At 48.6% G+C, this 21260-nt stretch overlaps 1 protein-coding gene across 4 annotated transcripts in view; it reads left to right on the top strand.

Annotated features, from left to right (window-relative positions):
• The first annotated feature begins 1398 nt into the window (after positions 1 to 1398).
• The window catches only part of map3k5 (mitogen-activated protein kinase kinase kinase 5), a 38819-nt gene continuing 18957 nt past the window's right edge, over positions 1399 to 21260 (top strand). For all 4 annotated transcript variants that reach the window (XM_084439775.1, XM_084439774.1, XM_084439773.1 and 1 more), the window contains exons 1-6: positions 1399 to 2411; positions 11154 to 11293; positions 12385 to 12408; positions 16543 to 16736; positions 18862 to 19030; positions 19574 to 19680. In XM_084439775.1, coding sequence (XP_084295901.1) covers positions 2015 to 2411; positions 11154 to 11293; positions 12385 to 12408; positions 16543 to 16736; positions 18862 to 19030; positions 19574 to 19680 — 1031 coding nt within the window. In that variant the 5' untranslated portion in view covers positions 1399 to 2014. The remainder of the gene's footprint in view (positions 2412 to 11153; positions 11294 to 12384; positions 12409 to 16542; positions 16737 to 18861; positions 19031 to 19573; positions 19681 to 21260) is intronic.

The raw sequence follows: 21260 nt of genomic DNA, 5'->3' as shown, positions 1-21260 counted from the left end.
GTACTACCAGGATCCTACCTCTTAAAATACCTATAATTTCTATTATAACTTTTGCTTCAGCACTAGATTATGCTCTTAGTAACTTGTTAGAAAGGAGATGCACTTGTGAGTTTGTTGGTAATTTATGATAGTACAAAACTTCACAGGAGACTCAAGCCGTTCAGCCTTTACAGGTATTTATTACGTAACACACTCAATACAGCTTCAATAGTTTCTGATACAGCCCCCCAGCCCAACTGGGCTCATCACCTTTTATATGCATATCCTCAAAACCCAGTGTGTGCGTTACATATGGCTGCTGGTTTGGAACTTACGTAAGTAGATATGAATGACTGGCGAGTGGTAGTATACTGACTACCTACGTTAAAGACAATTATTAAAAGTTGCTTTGGATAAAAGCGTCTTCCTGAAGTCTACAACCATCTCCAGTCTTAAGAGCGTTAAGCTCCAGGCTGTTTTGGCTGCACCAGGGCAGCAGCTGGTCAATCTCCCACCTGTAGGCGGACTCATTTCCCTCAGAGATGAGTCCGATGAGGGTGGTGCCGTCCGCAAACTTCAGGAGCTTGACAAACAGGTGGTTGGAGGTGCAGCTGTTCGTGTACAGGGAGAAGAGTAGAGGGGAAAGGATGCAGCCTTGAGGGGAACCAGTGCTGATGGACCTGGAGTCAGAAACGTGTGTGCCCAGCTTCACATGCTGCTTCCTGTCAGACAGGAAGTCGATGATCTATCTGCAGGTGGAGTCAGGCAGGCGCAGCAGGGAGAGCATGTACTCCAGTGTGGGCGGAGTCTAGAGTCTACAGTCTAGTGTAGAATGTAGTGAAGGAGAACTGCAGGGGGTCCAGGAGTGGGTCTGTGATGAATTTGAGGTGCAGCAGAGCAAGGCGCTCAAAAACCTTCATCACTACAGAGGTCAGGGTGACGGGCCTGTAGTCATTGAGGCCAGTGATCCTTCATTTCTTGGGGACGGAGATGATGGTGGAGGTCTCAAGACCTTCTATCTATCTCTAGAAGACTGTCTACCTAGAAAATATATTATTTTCATGATGTAAGCTACTGTGAGTCAATAAGGTGTGTAGCCTATCTAAGTGTGTTTCTCTCTCATTTATCATGTTGTGCCCATTCCTATGCTATCTTGAATCTTGAATATCCTAGGCCAGGGCCTAGGCTATATCACAGAGGCCTGCAATGACAACAAATAGCCACACGATGTCTCCCTTGTCATGAAATCAAGTGAGCTGCCGCGAGTGAACAAGGGCTGTTCACTGAACTGCAGGTTCAGTGGAGGGTGGGCGTTCACTGTTCCAAATATGGCTTTATCTCCGCCCTGTAAACAACGCTCGGTCTCTCCACTCCACCCTATGTGCGTGAGTATTTTGCACAGGAAAGATATAGTGGAAACCGGAGCAGGGTTCAGGGACTGAGCATACTATTCGCCTTGGCAAGAACATTCTCTAATTCACATGCATGATTTGTGCGTGATAGCCTAAACATTAGGCCTACGTCTACGGGTTCGGACTCCGATCTGCTTTCTAGAATAATTGCTCTACTGACAACCAGCTACGAAAGAATTCGTAACCACTGAACCTTGCGTTCTTGCTCAACTTCGGAAACTGTGGATTCGTTGTAGGCTACAGGCGCGCAAGAATGTAGCGAAGTCATAGAACTCTTGTCTTTGGGCCGATCGTTATCTGAATTCGCTGGAGTAGCAACCCTTGTCGTGACTTGATCGAAAGCAGTGGCTGTCAACGGTAATGCCCGTGGCACGAGAATGCCCGTGGCATGAGCGACCATGATTAATGCGCCGTTGCATCCGAAACCAGAAATGCTTTCACGGGAGGTGCACCGGAATATCCAGACTGGAGGGTTACCTGCGGTGAAGTAGGCTACCTTCAATGTGCTGTCTTCTTCTTGATGCCTGTTGGGAACCATGCGTTATGCTGGCTTTGGTTTGGGAGAACTCGGGCAGCTGAACATCCCTAAAACACAGAGTGATTGTTGATCAAACACTGTAAACATGAGTCAAGACCTTGACGGAATATCCTTATCGGTCCCCTGCTTTGGTCTGAGCACAGATGGTTCCGCCCGTTCCCGTGAGGAGAGTGCCATGACTATCATTCCAGCTGCAGGAACTTTCTGGCAGGACTCGGTGGTGACCGGAAGCGTCAGTCCAAGTGTCCTGAACTGTCCCATGGACAGTGGCGGCTTGCTGTCTATGGGAAAATGTAAAAGCAGAGCTGTCACTGTGGCCTATGTCGTTAACAGCGAGCTGAGTCCGCAGAACAACACTGAAAACATGGCCTTGCAATGCCTGAAAGACGCGTGTGACACGGAGGGGAGTAAACTGGAAATCGTGCACTTCGGGAAGCTCGACTTTGGGGAGACGATGGTGCTCGATCAGTTTTACAATGCAGGTGAGAAGTGAAGACATCGTGAAAAGTCTGCCTGAATTACTCAAATGAGATTTGTGTCATCAGTGTTTTTGCTCACAACAATCAACCATAAGATAAGTCCTCTCAATCCCCAACTCTCAACGCCAAACATCAGTTAAAAGGGCTGCTGCTGTTACACAGGCCCAATATAAACATTGTTGTCTATTAATGGATGTCAATTCTGCACTTGCCACACCTAGTCTCTATACTGGGTCTCTCATGGCTGTCTCCCTGGGGCTCTGCAGACACTGCACAAATATTGCATGACAAACAGAGCGCTGCTTGTCCTGACGCTGAGTAACTCCGCCAGCCTATACGTGTATTTCCACTACATACCCACGTAAGTTAGTTGGAGCCCTTCTGGGTTCGGGAGTCTCATCAGGAGATGTCTAATACACTCCACAAATCTGGGGGTAATTGTGATGTTCCGCCGCCACGCGCATGATTTTCCTCCACCGTTGTGTGCCTCTAGAAGTGCGCCTTAGCGTCATGGGCCGCTCTGCTAAAGTTTGGGCATGAGGTTGGATTTTCCATTGAAATCTGAGTGGCGCAGAATATAAAATTGAACCTAAGTACTTTCCCCTCTCACCCACGTGGGTTTCATTCAGCCCCCAATCCCAGTGGAACTATGCTGTATCCCAGTGGGGCTCCCCTAGAAGTAGATTTGATAAAGGAATATTTATTTTCTTTTACAGGGCCACTATCTTCAAGTGAATAGCAGCTGTTTATATTGATGACCTGGATGTTGCAATTAATGCGCGAGAGCCAGGGGGTGATACCGAGGACGTTCTTTGGGCACTTGCTGTGCAGGTGAAATCATGAGCAGAAATATGCCCCCAACAAGCTCATTACACAAACAGTGGAGAATGGTGAATAACTATACACTTTGACCTTGTTATAGCCCCTGCTGTGAACGGTTCTGTGAGTAAAGACAACAAATGCCTTGCTGAAAGTAGGCAGCATTTGTAGTAGGCCGACCAGTGAAAGCTGAAGACTTTGGTTGGTTGTCATAACATATTATTATTGGCTGTGTAAACAGAGCTCTCTCTTTCTCTCAATCTTTCTCTCTCGCTCTCTCTCTCTCTCCCTCTCTACCTAACCTTTTAAATACAGACTTTCTATAGACTTGTATCCATGACTTCCATGCATACTGAGGGACGTGTGGTCTAGTCCCTTCAACGTTTGACCTGATGAATTTCAGCCAAAACCTTTGGACTGTAGGATGGGTTCATTATGAAATGTTAGCACAGCATCCTTAGCTTCCTCAGAGTTCACACTTCTGTCTTGCCTTATTCAATTATATATAATAATAATATAATATAATATATATACACTATATTGTCAAAAGTATTTGCTCATCTGCCTTTACACGCATACATTTAAGTGACATCCCATTCTTAATCTATAGGGTTTAATATGACATCGGCCCACCCTTTGCAGCTATAACAGCTTCAACTCTTCTGGGAAGGCGTTCCACAAGGTTTAGGAGTGTGTTTATGGGAATTTCTGACCATTCTTCCAGAAGCGCATTTGTGAGGTCAGACACTGATGTTGGACGAGAAGGCCTGGCTCGCAGTCTCCGCTCTAATTCATCCCAAAGGTGTCCTGTCTGGTTGAGGTCAGGACTCAGGTGCAGACAAGTCAAGTTCTTCCACACCAAACTCGCTCATCTATGTCTTTATGGACCTTGCTTTGTCCACTGGTGCGCAGTCATGTTGGAACAGGAAGGGGCCATCCCCAAACTGTTCCCACAAAGTTGGGAGCATGGAATTGTCCAGAATCACTTGGTATGCTGAAGCATTCAGAGTTCCTTTCACTGGAACTAAGGGGCCAAGCCCAGCGCCTGAGAAACAACCCCACACCACACCCACTCCACCAAACTTCACACTTGGCACAATGCAGTCAGACAAGTACCGTTCTCCTGGCAACCGCCAAACCCAGATTCATCCATCAGATTGCCAGATGGAGAAGCGTGATTTGTCACTCCAGAGAATACGTCTCCACTGCACTAGAGTCCAGTGGCGGCGTGCTTTACACCACTGAATCCGACGCTTTGCATTACACTTGGTGATGTATGGCTTGGATGCAGCTGTTCGGCCATGGAAACCCATTCCATGAAGCTCTCTACGCACTGTTCTTGAGCTAATCTGAAGGCCATATGAAGTTTCGAGGTCTGAAGCGATTGACTGACAAAGTTGGCGACCTCTGCGCACTATGTGCCTCAGCATCCGCTGACCCCGCTCTGTCATCTGTTGGATGGGTGAGTGAATACCTTTGGCAATATAGTGTATATCCCTTGGCTGATGTCCACATGGCCTACATAGTTTATATTGGAAGAATTCCTCAGAAACCTTTTGTATCTGTTCATACAGTTAAACAGACTTCATAGGAATAACAAAACCTTGATGGGATTGCCAACTTCCTTATCGTGTTCCTGCAACAGGACATTTTAGGGATGACATCACAAAGAATGAAAGGATGGAATGGATGGAATCACAAAGAAGTGAAAGGAGAGGAAAAAAAGAATGATAGACAGACACCAGGCTACTGAACTCCTTATTTGGGAAAGTTGAGCCAAGATTCTCACATTCTGAATAACAGTCCTTTCCTCATAAGAAAGAAGGGACAATGACATAACATGTTCTACGACAGCAGCAAGCAACCTTTGTATATGTGTAGGATGTTCACCAATTACCACAAATTTTCCAACCACATGATTCTCTCCTGACCAAATTGGGTCATTACGCAAATTGACAATTGGCCTAGCCTGCACGCACATCTAATACATACAGGTCAATGATTAAAGGGTTGTTGAGGACTTTCTACCTCAACAGGGGTAATGGATTTAAGGCACAGTTGGAAAAAAAAAAAAGAAGCAAAATAGTGAAGTTTTGTTCTCATACATTCCCTCACAGTAGCCTACAGTCAGCCATCTGGAAGTCAGTTATCAGCGTTTAAGCAGTGGTATGCAAGCCCTCATCACCATGGTTGATCATTATGCTACTGTGATGTGATTAGGACAGAGAACAATGGTGTTTTAGCAGAGGCCCACAGGCAGTTTCGTGGAGGGTGTTGCCTCGGTTGCTTGTTACGTGGGTTATCTTCTGACGTCTCATCTGGCTACTTGATCTGTTTACTGACTGAATAAACAACATCAATGCAGCACCTACAGCACCTTTAGCATCTGACCCGGCTTAAAGCTCAGACAGTTGGACTCTAAGTTCAGACCATGTGAAAGCCAATAGGTGCTCAGAGACATCACAGGGAAGTCATCTCGTGAAAGGCAAGACAGAAGTGTGAACTCTGAGGAAGCTAAGGATGTTGTGCTAACATTCAATAATGAACACATTCTATACAGTCCAACAGTTTTGGCTGAAATTCATCAGGTCAAACGTTGAAGGGACTAGACACCACGTCCCTCAGTAAGCATGGATGTCATGGATACAAATCTATAGAAAGTCTGTATGTAAACAGTTGGGTACTGTACAGTATACACAACAGCGCCATTGTATTTTGTTTTGACTACCTGAGGGATTGTAGCGCGAAAGCTGCATGCGCTGTTACGCAGCATGGTGCTTTGCTTCCATTGGCTGTCTCCCAAGGTGTTTATCAATCCCTGTGTTTACACTGGCTACTCAGGAGGGAGTGTGAGGTCGACAGACAGGAATGAGGTCACAGGCCACACACGCATGTGTTTGTGTGTGGAGGGACCGCTCATCAGAAAGAAAGAGAAGATTTCTGGAAAACAAAGAACTGGTGGTCAGGTGGTGGATCAAAGCAGCCTGGTGGGAGGGCCTCAGGAGCGTTCGGGGGACCTTGTCTGTCATGAAGGAGTTGACTTGGGGGGGAGGGGGTGGGTGGGAGGAGAGGAGAGGAGAGGGGGTGAAAAGAGAGGAGAGGAGAGGGGGGGGAAGAGAGGAGAGGGGAGGGGAGGGTGCAGACCTGCCTTGTAGGAGCTGGTGAGGAGTGTGAGAATAATGACTGATTGATGAATGATGGGGCAGCTCCTTCAGACCCAGACAGAACAACAGACCACCAACACACACCGCTAACAGACTCTCCGATAGATCTTCGCTCTGTGACGGTCTGCCTAGAGACATCATGTACATGCGTACTCTACACAACAAGACCTCTGCAAGGTCCCTATGCATTTTGTTGCCATGGCAGCTATTTATTTTGGTGTGTCCTCTGAGGTGAGTGGGATTACGCTGAAAACAAATCGCACTTGTTAAAAAGCTATTTCTGTTTTTAACAAGAGGCCAATAAGAAAGTGTGAGGCAAGTGTGAGGCAAGCTGAGGCCACTGGCATGCTAGTGTGTGTGTGCTTTTAGTTTCTCAGCTCCTTCAGTGTGAATGAAAACGCGAGGTTGCGCTGCCACCGGTTCTAGCAGGTTCGTTCATTTCCTGTGAAGTTTTTCAAGGTGTGGTTTTGTCACTTTCCTGCGCATGGCTCTCATTTCTAAAAAAGACAAAAAAACATTAGAAGTATTTCTTCTTTTGTTGGGCAGGGCATCTGGACTGAATGTCCATTGTCCAGTAGCTACGTTCCAAGCCTCCCTCAGGGCTCGACTTGCAGACACAGACGGCCTCTGCTGAAAGGCCAACGTGCTCCTTTCCATTCCTGTCATTGTTTTTGCAGAACAATACACCGCCACAAGACCTGCACAGAGCACTTCATCTCGTAAGTGAGTCCGCTTTCCCATCTAGGTTTTCGGTGTCTTTCTGTCGGCCGGCTGCGGTAGTTTGACTGACGTCTAAGTGCCCTGGGAGGTCCCTCTCCAGTCAGAGCCGTCGTGGCGTGTGAAGGGAGGGAGAGGACTCGGCAGACACGCTCCAGAAAAACATGAACTCTGCCGTGCCCCCGTCTGGAAATTTGGCAGGGAGCGCTGACGTCTCTGGGAGCGCGCCGGGACAGAACCTTCGTCCCAGACTCTTTGGGGGGAAAAGTGCAGTCTGGGAAACGTTGACTTCCAGTGGAAACAGAGAGGCCTTCCTCCGCACATGGGGCTGCTCCTTCCCCAGGGAAGGCTGACCTCCAGGGAAGTCCATCTCTTCTGTCCCCCCACCCCCACCCCCCCACACACACACACATGTTCTGTTCCGTTCTCGTTCAGCGATGAGAGAGAGTAGCCTACTAAACGGCGACGTCTCCACTCACTGCCATGATGGATGAATTATCATTCTGCCTCTGATCTGGGATGAGAGAGGAGAGTGAGATCTGTCCTCTCGGTGATCAAAGAACTGTCGGTCACTGTGACGCCCGGTGCTGTTAATGCCTGAGAATTTTTCTTGCAGTTTTATTCGAACAGAGGCAATGTATGAGGTAATTGCATGAACCCCATATTTGGTTTTCGCTTCTGACTTTCTACATTCTGCAGACGTATTCATGTGGTTTATGATTGTTTTTATAGGCGGAATTAAAGCGACAGCGAAAACCAGCCTTTCTGTAGGCCTATTTCAAGAGAACCAGACGTCACTTCAAGTGTTAGTATTTGACCAGGTGTTGGAGGATGCCCACACGACTTCCTGTCTCTCAGAAACACGCACAGGAACCTCTCCGCACACAGAGTTCCCAGTTCGGTTATCGGAATGTGAATCGGTAGAACCATAAATAATCTGTAGTTGACGTTCTCCGTGTGGGCACTGGTCCTGCTCCGACAGCGTTGCTCACCTCCTCTCTCCCCAGGAGGGTATGTATAGGCTAATGGACGAAGGCTTCGCCAATGACTGAAAGAGGTCTTTGAACCCAGCCGAGCAGGCGGTCTGATAACGACCTGTGTGGCTCCGGGCAGCGCAGAGCCCCCGAGCCCCCCCTCCCTTCCCAGCGTACCTCAGGAGCTCCCGTACCCCAGCCCAGCCAAGCCACAGGAGCGGGTCGGAGAGTTGTTTACACTTGGATTGGAAGAGAATATTGAATTTTCGGCTGGTGCTTTGAGCATGGCGGGGGAGATATGTGCAGAGTGTGCACACCTCATCTTAGCTCAAACGTGGGCGTGCGTGGGTGCACGTGAAGCCAGAGGTGACTGCCCTGCTCTGACTGTTGACAACAACCTCATTTCACCCTCATTGGGGGGGTTGGGAGGGGCTGTTGTGAAGCCTCTTTCCCCTACTGACACGTGCACTGGCCTGAAATGAAATGATGAAAACAGCCATGGGCGATTGTTCCCGGGGAGAGGACATTTCTATCCAAAACAGACAGTCACCGCCTGCTTACTGCAAGTGTGTGTCAAGTGTGCTCTCACAATGTCCCTCTCACCCATTTCCCTGGCCTCCTGTTCACCCCGCCGGTCTGTTTTTCATAGCACTGTTTTCTGGAAAAGGTCGAACGCAGGGGTGTGAGGGCAGGACTGGGAGGGTTTTAAAAACGGCTGGTGCCAATCGTGAGGCGGACATATCGGGACGTCTCGTGTGTCACTCGCGCTGTGAGGCTCTGGCGCCAAGCGTGAGAACGCGGCGGCCCGCTGACCTAAAAAAAATATCTTCATGCAGTTTGGCGCCTCGTTTATTACTGTCCATATTATACCTGGTGCTCATATTTCCATCTTTAACCTGGTGACACCACAAGATGTATTTACTGTCACCCAGGGTATCATATTCCATTATGAAAAAGACTGCTCTAGTGTTACCACGCGCACAGTGCCGCCACAGCTGTATAGACGCGAGCGCCTCACGTCTCACCACACACCACGGTATTGTCAGCTCGGAGTCTGAGCTGCCGGCCTCAAAGAGGGCTCTCGTGGGAACATGCAGCTCCTCTTGACTCTTGAAGTACAACCCTCTCTCTGTTTGTGATTCATATGTTTCCATAATGTGTGAGGAGTTCGTCTATGTCCCCTAATCACCCCGTACGGCCCTGCCCTTTGAGAGTCAATATTAGCCCTGGCTCCAAACCCTGTAGCAGGTGAAGTTTCCAAGGAGGGAGAACGTTACTTACCCCACCCGAATTCTCATCGCTTGTCGTGTCAGAGACACCAGTGTTACTTACAGAGCAGTAGGCTTTGTGCCCAAATGTGCTAGTCTGGGCTACTGTTTTCTGCGTTCCCAGCGTGTTTACTCCTTTGGCCTCAACACATGGAACATATCCCTCAAATATAACATTAATGAAGTCTCCCAGCTTTGCAGACAGGTGAAACCCATGGGATTATTCATCAGCTAAACTGTGCTGTCCGGAATAATAAGAAACGTCGGCGCGTGACCTCGCCCCATGTTCCCCCGTCTGTACACAGGAAGTCTTTGCTCTGCAGTGTCTCGGTCGTGAGCATATCAAGTAGCCAGGGTTTTTCCCCAGGTACGACTCCCAGGGAGCTGGTAGAACTGCTTGCGGACGACGGGTGACATTCCTGTGTCGCGGATATTCAAGATTCAAGATGTGTTTATTAGTTATGTATGGTTCACACATACTAGGATATGACTAGGGTTAATGCATACGCTGGTGCAGACAACGTACAGTAGGACAGGGTGCAGGACAGGACTGGACAGGATGTTCAGTGCAAAGACATGACGGCGCAAAACAGTACAGAAAAGACTGCAAATACAAAAAACTGCAAACCAAATACAATGCAGTGTGCAAATTACGATAAGAAAAGGGTGAGGCACAAATGCAATACACCTACTTTATACAGAACAGAGTGTGCAGAGTGAAGAGTGTAGTGTGGTGGATGAGCAGTGTTAGGTACAATGTTCAGTGGGTGTGCTGTTGAGGTATGTGGAACAATCAGAGGTCGTGTGCAAGTGGTGCAGGGGGTATAGAGTCAGCGTGGGGGGGGGGAATGAGGACCTGTAACTCCAAAAAACAAACAAAAAAACATGTACTTTCACCTCAGCCCTCTGACGTCAGCTGGTGTAACCCAGCCAAGGGACTGGCGTCACACCTGACTACCTGCCTGCGTTCTTTCCTACAGGACAATGGCAATGTAGACAATGTAGCAGTGTGGGGGGAGGAGGGGGGGGGGGCGGGGTGAACAGGGCCTTTAAGCCTGGAGAGGTGAACGCACTTCCTGGTGGCATTTACATATGCTGTCAGAGACGGAGGGGCTCTCCATCTCCCGGGGGGCGGCCCCACCCACCGAGATGAAAAGGTCTTCCTGCCAAAACAGGTCGCCCACCTCAGTGGGGGCCGTCCGCTTTGCGTGGCTGCGCCCAATCACTTTTCAATAACACATTAGAGCAGGCCGCCCGATGGATATCAGTTCCAGCGTTCGGTCCTCCACCAGCAACACGCTGGTTGAGTTTTATGTAGGACTGGAAGAGGAAGGTTTAGAGAGCGAGAGACCCACAACAAAGGATGTGTGTTAAGCTGTATGAAATGTGCACTATGATGTTGACACTGATGGGGGAAACTTGGAAGCGCATGAAAAGGGAAGGCGGAGTCCGCCGGGGCGCTATCTTATCTTTCTCCGCGCTGTTCCGTCATTACCTTTGTGTTAACACGGCGCTCTTTGTGTTTGTGCCGTTATCGGTCAGCGGTGTCAGACAGAGAGAGCCGAGCCGGGGAGCCCACCTCGGGTGAACTCTGCAGATGTTCTGGTGGAATGTCCCAGTAGAACCTGTGACCTAGTTACCTGTGAAAGGAGAAAAAAAAAAAAGCATGGGGTGGGAGAGACTCGGCGATCGGCTCCCTCGGTCAGAGACTGACCGCTCGGGCTGCAACCGCCGCCCTTCAGAGAGCAGCGTGTTGCCCACGGTAACGTCCAGACCTGACGGCTGTCCCTGTTTCCCCCGCAGACATCGCCGTGGTGGAGATGACCGACGCCTTCCGCCAGCCCTCCCTCTTCTACCACCTGGGCGTGAGGGAGAGCTTCAGCATGGCCAACAACATCATCCTCTACTGCGACACCAACTCTGACTCACTCCAGTCCCTGCAGGTACAAACGCCCACGCCACCAAACGCACACAACAGCCATTGACGCACACGAGCGCACATGCATGAATGGACACTGTTTATTTTTTCATCTCACATGTACCATATTGATGGCTCTTAAGGTGAGCGGTGAAAGTACAGAGGACAGCTCAATGGCTGTCGTTGATGTTGTGTTACCATGTAAACCCGTTAGCGATGTGATGGAGGCAGAAGAACACGTGTGATTCCGACTGAAAATGATGTGATTCGTAAGGTGGGGGTGCGAAAAATGTATCGGCGAATGAAGAAAAAGACATCAACAATGAAGTCCAGTTGGATGCTGCAATCATTTCTTGGAGCCATTAGCCAGTTTCGTAAAAGCAGCACTGAAATGAGGGTGAAGCTTGTTTGTGACAGTGTGACTCATCCTGGGATTTGCATGTGATGATGTTGCTCTTGTGCCGTCTGACCTCTGACCTTCAGACCCCGGAGTTGCAGGCGGCGCTCAGTAAACAACTCTGACTGGTTTGCATAATGAGAGAACCTCGCAGCTGTGGAGGAAGAACTCAATCAATTATATACGCAAACCAAGATATAGGCTTACTAAACACTCCAAAGTAAAGTCATCACTGACACATGTCAGCTTATTTGATGTAGCTACGTACAGATATACAGATTGATAGACTGAAATAAATACATATAGCAGCAGTTTATATAAAGACACACTTGCAAATAAACTGGCAGAATATTCTGTTGCCCCTCATCCTGTTTCTGCAGATCACTATCAGGATGCAGTTGCTAGACTGTAAAAGTTATCTTATTTGGGGTCTCTATGGCGAACAAGTTAACCTTTTATAGAGTTTTCATAGAGTTTTTTTTTTAAATAGAGTTGTTTTAGAGATTAGCTCTTTAAAAAATAGCTTAGCTCTGCCTGGGACCTAAAGGGACCCCATTGTGTATATATAGCCTTGTCAGTCACGGCGCATTTCCACTCGTCTTTTCCATAGAACAGCCTTTGAAAGTGCATGAAGGGAATACACTCCACAGCCTCAGCCAGGGGAACACAATGTCGTATTCACCTTTCTCTAAAAGAAAATGTCCTTCCTTCTCTTTCAGGAGATCATTTGCCAGAAGAACACTGTAAGTAAACAACTTTCACAACCTCTCACACATCTATCCCTGCACTTTTTTAAATCGCACTTTTCCTTTTCGCACCCTTGCGGCGTGACGTTACTTTGCAAGAAGCCACGTTTTCCTCTCCGTGCCGACACCTCTCTGTCTGCCGCTCTCCGGTCCTCCTCTTCCTCCTCTTCCTCCTCTTCCTCCACTATCCTCCTCTAGCATGGATTCTGCTGCGTGCACATTTTGCTCCGGGTTTTTCCGGGAGAGCTCACCTCAGATGATACGGCGGCCTCGTCGCCCGTGCCGCTGCGGAGAGCAGAGAGGGCGAAGTCTCGCCTCTCGTTTTGGGTTTCCTGCCCCCCCCCCCCCTCCCCCTGATCTGAGCGACAGCCAGACGTGTCAGACATGGCGACACTCCGGTGGCTGTCGGAGAGGCAGGCTGCTGCTGATTGAGGAAGCTGATTAGCTACAAAGTGTTCTGTGTTTATCGAGTGGCATGTAGGTGTGTCGGCTCCGAGCCAGGGAGTTTATTGCTCCCGTGTGTGTGTATGTGTGTGACCCCCCCCCCCCCCCCCCCCCCCCCATCGAGGTGAGAGCCCCCCTCCGTCGCTGGTGTGAGAGCTGGAGGCTGAGGCGGTAGGGCGCTGTGTGCCACGAAGAGCCAGGAGGGCAGATGGTGACCTGGTCCTGCCCTGCTCCGGCTTAGAGGCCCTTAAGTGGCTTTGCGGCGTGGAATAAGGTGGCTTTGTGCTGCGGGAAGCAGGCTGATCTCTGAGGGCCCCGTGAGGACCACTGATTACCACTCACAGCCAGCGTGTACTCTGTGACATTCCACCCCCCCCTCCCCTCCCTCTCTCTCTCTCTCTCTCTCTCTCTCTCTCTCTCTCTCTCTGTCAATCTCCCTCTCTCACCCCACCCTCTCTCTGTCTGTCTCTCTCCCTTCCTCTGTCTCCCTCTCTCTCTCTCTCTCTCTCTCTCTCTCTCTCTCTCTCTCTCTCTCCACGCAGTGCCCTCAGTGCGACAGCAACAACACCCTGACAGATCTGATACATCATAGATGCTCTGACTAAGGTCCAATATCTCTTGCCTCTGGGCATGAATGGCGAAAACGGCTTATTGCTAATAAGGACAACAGCTTCCTCAATGGTTTTATGACTGGAGGAGCAGCCATAAAGCAATGAAGCTAATGATTAACGACATCAGTGCCTCTCTGCTCCATCTGTCCCCACCTCTGTAGATCACCGGGCTATAATCCCGTTCTCTCTGTGATACCGAGCTCCTTAAACGCTGTCAGACAGAGAGACAAGTCGTGATTTCTCCGCTGTCTCCTCTTAGGACGTCGTTCCAGCCGTCGGGAATTACCTCACAATTGCCAGCATGGCTGCCAAGGCCTCGTGTTGTAGGGGGAGTCTCAATGGCACCAAGCCAATAAAATAGGTATTAGTTTATCATGCACCATCACGAGATCCACAAATGGATGAATCACACAGAACAGCTAAATATAGAACAGGATTTAGCAGCCCGTCTAGACCTAACTATTGTTTTGGTTAGGCACAATGACTTGTGATGTCATAAAACAAAAATATTGCACAGGACGAAGCTGTTTTCTGCATGCTCCTTCTTCTTGGTGTGTGTGTGTGTGCGTGTGTGTGTGTGTGTGTGTGTGTGTGTGTGTGTGTGTGTGTGTGTGTGTGTGTGTGTGTGTGTGTGTGTGGCAGGCAGAGGGTGTTCTTCAAGAGCAGAGTGAAACAGGGAGATGAAAATAGAAACAGTGTGAACGGTTAGGATGCAGCTGTTAGCTGGTATACTCGTCAGCCAAACCCTACACTCCTGTATACAGTCTCACATTGGTCAGCGTTCAGCCTCATATATCAGTCGGTTGACATCTGTCCATTTGCGGATAGTAAGTAATGGTAGATAGGAGGTCATTAAACTATCCTGGTTCTCTCTCTCTCTCTCTCTCTCTCTCTCTCTCTCTCTCTCTCTCTCTCTCTCCCTCTCTCTCTCTCTGTCTGTCTGTCTCTCACCCCTATCAACTAATACCACATGCAAATCAAGCCGGAGGTGGACTGTGTTTGAACTGATTTCCATAGGCAGGATAGATGGAGCCGGTTCCGTCCTAAGGGTGTTGTGACTGAGCTGCAGTGTCAGTTAAACAGCTCTTCAGAGCGTCATCGCTGATGTGGATCTGCCAGCTGTGATCCCCGGGTCTGTGCCGTTCAGGACAGCTTTTGTCATGGGCACGTCTGTTACAGTAACACCATTGTCTACTAACCTGACCCGTTATATCAGTACCTGGAACTGGCTAACAACAGGAAATAGACTGTGCCTCCCCATGCAACACAGTGATCTAACTTAACCCTGCAATGCACTGGGGAATTTTACAGATCTTTTATCGGTCATCAAAACATGACCAAGCATGATAAACAAACATAAAAACACGATGCATGCATCCACCCTGTCTTTTTCAATTATTTTAAAGATTTTCAGCTATTATCTGTTTTTTGTTTTTTTTACTATATAGCTGTTTTTAAATTATATTTTCCTCCCCTCAAAATTCAACACACAATGCCCCATAATGGCAAAGTGAAAAAAGTTTTTTAGGAATTTTTGCAAATGTATTTAAAATAAACAAATAAAAATATCACATATATAAGCATTCAAAATTACCTTTGCTTGAGATGTTTCTACAACTTCATTGGAGTCCACCTGTGGTAAATTAAATTGATTAGACACGATTTGGAAAGGCACACGCCTGTCTATATAAGGTCCCACAGTTGACAGTGCATGTCAGAGCACAAACCAAGCCATGAAGTCAAAGGAATTGACTGCCAAGACAGAATTGTATTGAGGCACAGATCTGGGGAAGGGTACAAAGATTCAGCAGCATTGAAGGTCCCAATGAGCACAGTGGTCTCCATCATTCGTAAATGAAAGAAGTCTGGAACCACAAGGACTCGAAGAGCTCGCCGCCCGGCCAAACTGAGCAATCGGAGGAGACAGGCCTTTGTCAGGGAGGTGACCAAGAACCTGACGGTCACTCTGACAGAGCTCCGGCATTCCTATATGGAGACAACCATCTCTGCAGTTCTCCACCAATCAGGCCTTTATGGTAGAGTGGCCAGACGGACGCCACTCCTCAATAAAAAGCACATGACAACCCGCTTGGAGTTTGCCAAATGGCACCTAAAGGACTCTCAGACCACGAGAAACAAAATTCTCTGGTCTGATGAAACCAAGATTGAATTCTTTGGCCTGAATGCCAAGTCTCATGTCTGGAGGAAACCAGGCACCGCTCATCACCGGGCTAATACCATCCCTACAGTGAAGCTTGTGGTGGCAGCATCATGCTTTGGGGATGTTATTCAGCAGCAGGAACTGGGAGATTAGTCAGGATTGAGGGAAAGATGAATGCAGCAATGTACAGAGAGATCTTTGATGAAAACCTGCTCCAGAGCGCTCTGGACCTCAGACTGGGGCGTAGGTTCACCTTCCAACAGGGCAACGACCCTAAGCACACAGCCAAGAGAACAAAGGAGTGGCTTCGGGACAAGACTGTGAATGTCCTTGCGTGGCCTATCCAGAGCCCAGACCTGAATCCAATTGAACGTCTCTGGTGAGATCTGAAAATGGCTGTGCACCGACGCTCTCCATCCAACCAGATGGAGCTTGAGGGGATCTGCAAAGAACAATGGATAGGAAAATGTACAAAAAATAGGTGTGCCAAACTTGTAGCATGATACTCAAGATGACTTGAGGCTGTAATTGCTGCCAAAGGTGCTTCAATAAATTAAGTAAAGGGTGTGAATACATATGCACAGGTGATATTTATGTGCAAAAATTATTTAAAAAACCTTTTTCACTTTGTCATTAAAGCGTATTGTTGTGTAGAATTTGGAGGGGGAAAAAATAATTTTGTCCATTTTGGAATAAGGTTGTATCATAACAAAACTAATGTGGAAAAAGTAAAGGGATATGAATACTTTCCAGGCATGCTGTATTCTGCAAAGCATTGTGTTAGCCTACAGGTTGCTCATACGAACATGTGCTACAGTATATAAATAAACTCGACTTTGACAAAGAGTCCGGCTCTGCGCGTGACACCGATCTCCCCCTCATGCGTGATTCCACTCCCCCCGTTTGTTTCCGCAGACGTGCTCGGCGAACTACACCTTCATCCCGTACATGGTGACGCCGCACGGGAAGGTGTACTGCTGCGAGAGCAGCCTGATGAAGGGCCTGACGGAGCTGATGCAGCCCAGCTTCGAGGTGCTGCTGGGGCCCATCTGCATGCCGCTGCTGGAGCGCTTCATCCAGCTGCTGAAGGTGCCCCAGACCAACTCCTGGTGAGTCCGCAGGGCTCGGATGTCGAGAGGTCAGAGGTAGAACCCCGTACAGGTCGCACCGGGCGGTAAAATTGTTGGGTCGTGGATCCGCCGGACGTTAGCTGAGGCGGGGGGCGCATCTGTGCGTGCCGGAAGCGCAGCGAAACGCCTACGAGCAGGAACTGTTCTCAGCCCAGCTCGCTTCGGGAGCGGTCCACAGCCGCTCGCACAGATGAGCCCAAAATAAAACAGAGAGGCGCAGAATCGCATCCAAGCCCCCTCCTGCAGTTCAAAACAACAGAAGTGGTGCTTTTGTTCACCGGTAAAAACGCTCGGCCGATCCACGACCTTACCGAACAAGTACCGAGCACTCGAGCTGTAGCCGAAATGTTCTGCTGTGGGATTCCCAGGGCTAGAATCTCAGCGCTGCAGTGAAACAGGGGTCATCTCTAACCTCAACGCTGAGTGGTGTGATTCTGTGAACAAGGTGCAAGTACCAAGGGGGCGACTACAGGGTTACCATAGCCCACCTGAGTGGTGATCATCAACGCCAACCTCTAGTATAGCTGTGGCGCTCATACAATGAAACCTACGCTCATACTCTATGACAGAGGAGATAAATGGCTGAAGTTGAGTTCGAGGAACAAGGGGAATGTGCTTTTATTTTTATGTGACCTGGTGTGTGTATCTTCTGTTCTATTATTACTTTTTACTTTACTTGGTACGAGTCCATAAAAAACCTTTCATTGCATGATAAATCACTGTTTTAAACAGTCTTTTGGCTTAGGGATAGTTCGGAATTTTGGGTATAGAGCCTCATTTACGACTTACCCATAATGTTGTTGATTGATGGAGAACCTTTTCAGCTGATTCCATGCTGTCTTTCGTTCGAGCGCTCACAGCATGCTAGCACAATCGAATCAAATTGGCGAGCATTCAGAGAAAACTCACTTATAAACCACTCCACAGTGCACCCAAATCAAATATGAGGACAGCCTGTCGGGGGCTCATTTAGGTTTTTATGCCATAATTTTTGAAGTCCAACTATCGTTGAATCCATTTGTTTGTTCAGACTTACAGTATATGGCTCTCTGTGTAAATAGAGAGCTGGCGCAATATGTAACCAGCCGGATCTATTGTCTTCACAACAACAACGAACAGAGCAGACTATTCTCTTACTATAAACACAACAACAGGTTGCAATGGCCACGTCGGAAAGGGATATGTCTGATTTGATGAGGAGTTTAGTTTATCTGGCTAAGTATTAAGCTTACTTGCTTGGAGTGTTTATATAGTAAGTGAGTTTTCTTTGAATGCTTGCCAATTCGATTGCGCTAGCATGCCGTGAACACCGGAACGAGAGACGACATGGAATCAGCTGAAAATCAATCACCAACATTATGGGTAGGTCCTAAATGAGGCTCTTTGTCCAAATTTTCAAACTATCCCTTTAATGTTTACATGAGTCTTTAGCCATTTTTTAGCATCTTGGCCTCATCTTCCATGAACAAGTGACTCATCCTTCAGAAGCAGAGGGATCTGCTGAGATGAACGTCTCTCGGAAGAATGCCACCCGGCAGTGCAGTGAGAAATACAATACATTGGAGGGGAACACATTGGTGATGAACTAGACATTCAGCTGTCAGAAGCCTATTATTAACCCACATTGTTTACCTGGGCCACACTGTTGAGAAATAGAGGGTCAAGACTGGGTCAGATTTAAGATGCTACTGCATTGGGCGGGTCATCGGGTTAAGGTGCGTCCTACGCTCTGTAAAGGCTAGTCCACAGAGGCCTGGGTTTGAATCCCGCCTGGCGGCCATGTGCTGCATGTCCTTCCCTCTCTCCCACCTTACCTACACTGTCCTATATAATAAAATAAAATAAAAGATACTTATGCATATGAATTGATGCCTTTGAAGAACAGTGATACAGTGATATGAGTATCATAACTTATTTATGTTGGTTTTCTTTCTATTTTTTTTTTGTGTACAGTGTGTTCATTTCCTCCATTTCCACAGGAAGCCAAAGCACAACACAGTAATCGGTTGGTAGCAGAAACGACGCCTTCATGCGGTCTTAAAGGAGGAACTAATTGTTTCATCAAATCTTAATGAGTCTCTCTGTTTCCATTCCCCTGCCGTAGCCAATACTTCCGCGAGACCATCCTCAACGAGATCCGCAAGGCCCGGGAGCTGTTCACGGGCATGGAGCTGGCCGCCGAGCTGGGCCGCATCCAGCACCGGCTGGACAACGTGGAGTGCCTTTCCGCCGACATCGTCATCAATCTGCTTCTGTCCTACCGGGACATCCAGGTACCGTGGGGGCGCCGCCTCCTTCCTTGAGCTGGCGGGGATACTACTGCGTGAGGGTGGACAGAGCTCGGGCTTCCCTGCGCTGGGGGCTCAGACGGGTCCGTTCCCCACTCGGGAGGGCCTGTGGAGGTCTTTGGACCTGGGCCGGACCTTTGGTTGTCTGGTCTTCAGGCTGCGGCCCCCGGGGAGCGGAGTCTTTTATCTGTGCTCTGCGCTGCTGCTCAGTTTCTTGTACACCCTCCACCGCGCCCTGGGCAGCCCTCCACAGCATGCATTCATGATGACAACAAGGCTGAATTATTCAATGTGTTTTGGATAAAGTAAATATGTACTGAACTAAAATATTCCTCGGGAGAGGACATTCAATTATTGAAACCGTTTGGTGTGAGGAAGACTTTCACTACTCAACACTGTGATGATTTGGTTCTGTGGCACAGAGACGGACTGACGTTCAGGCTTCAGACATCGCATCCGACAGTCGGGGGGTAGATTATCTTTAATCGAGTGGCGTGTTGGCTTGTGCTTGTGTGTAATCTACCATAGGATTATGAGTCCATCGTCAAGCTGGTGGAGACGTTGGAGAAGCTTCCCACCTTTGACCCTATGGAGCATCCTCATGTGAAGTTCCATTATGCATTTGCACTGAATCGGTAAGATCTACAGTATGACTTCCCCACACACACACACACACACACACACACACACACACCATGCACGAGCACTCACACACACATGCCATAGCATGTGCAGAACATCTGTGGCTGTGCTCAGATTAGGCCGTGCACACACACACACACATGCGTGCATGTAGAGCACCCTGGCTTTTAATTGCTTGTTTTTCCTCATGCTGCTTCTCTTGTGAACCTCCAGCCGTTCTCACGGTGCCACTGACTCCCGCAGAAAGAAAACAAGACACTCTTTCATATAGCAGGGTTTGAGAAGAAATATTCGCCTAAATAGCTGCCTGAGTGGGGGGAGGGTCCTTATTTTGATAGATAGATAAATAGATAAATACTTCCCCTTGGGGAAATTCGGGAATTATTCAAGATTATTGTATTTTTGCAACATACAGACGTGTGTAGAAAGCTGCATGCATGCTTAGCATATTTCTAAAATCACACTGGGGGGGTTGGGGGGGGTGTAGGCGGTCGCAATGAGTCTCTGTGTCTACAGCCGGCGCAGCGCGTCTCTCTGCACTTTACCCAACTCCCCCGAAGTTCCTCACCGGCGGCTGCTGTGGAGGCGGGAGTCATGACTCAGCCGTTCAGAACCCGCCTCGGCGAAAAAGGCCGTGGCTACGAGGCGACGCGAGAGCGGGAGCCGAAAGGGAGCCTCCTCGTCGGAAGCCGCCGACAGGCCGAAGCAGATCGAGTAATTGGGCTAAGCCGGCGGAGGGAAACGGCAGCGGGAAGCCCGGCCCGTTGACGAGGCACGCTCCCTCCGCCTGTCGCAAGAGCGGAGCGGGCTGACTCACAGCCTCGCTAGCCCGCCACCGGCCCCCCCCACCCGCCCCCCAGAGCAGCGGTCTGGTGTGAGGAGGGAGCTGGAAAAAGAGAGAGAGAGTGGAGAAATTGAGAGGGAGGGAGAGGGAGAGAGAGAAGGAGTATAGCCCCGTCCGAGTCTCTCCCTGAGCACAGCCCCATTCACCTCTGGAAGGACTCCATGGAAATAGTTGCTGGTTTGTATGCGTTATTTAACATGGGTCTATATGCTCTGTTGAGGATCAGTATAATCCCTGCCCACGGCGGGCCGATTTTCCGTCCAGCGCACGTCATGGTATGGCCCTGTTCTGAACGAAGCAGTGGAAGCTGAGGCTTCTATGAGGCAGGCAGTATAGATGGAGACATGAATTAGAGCTTTATTAAAGTCGCACAGAAATGAAAACAGCATTCTGTCCCATTTTGGTTCACATAATTGGTCATAGTGTTCACCTATTCAACGATGTATGCCAAAAAAATTACAAAATTCTACTTTTGTTGTAATCTTATATCAAAGTATATAATTTCTTACTTCCTGGAAAACAGTAGGTCACGTGCAATGACGACAACAGGTACATTAGATTTTAATGTCTCTCACGACATCCACCCGTCAATCAACGCTGTCCTTCTATCGAATCTGTCTAAAGTTCTTAAAACCCGTCCACTTGGCAATGTTCCAATCAAATTCCTCTAAACTAATGTCCCACCCTCATAGCTTGTTTGCGTCGGAAATACGTCAAACTACGGAAGTT

This window comes from Borostomias antarcticus, assembly GCF_949987555.1.
Source record: "Borostomias antarcticus genome assembly, chromosome: 6".
Taxonomy (NCBI): domain Eukaryota; kingdom Metazoa; phylum Chordata; class Actinopteri; order Stomiiformes; family Stomiidae; genus Borostomias; species Borostomias antarcticus.
This window is presented reverse-complemented; position numbering and strand designations above follow the sequence as displayed.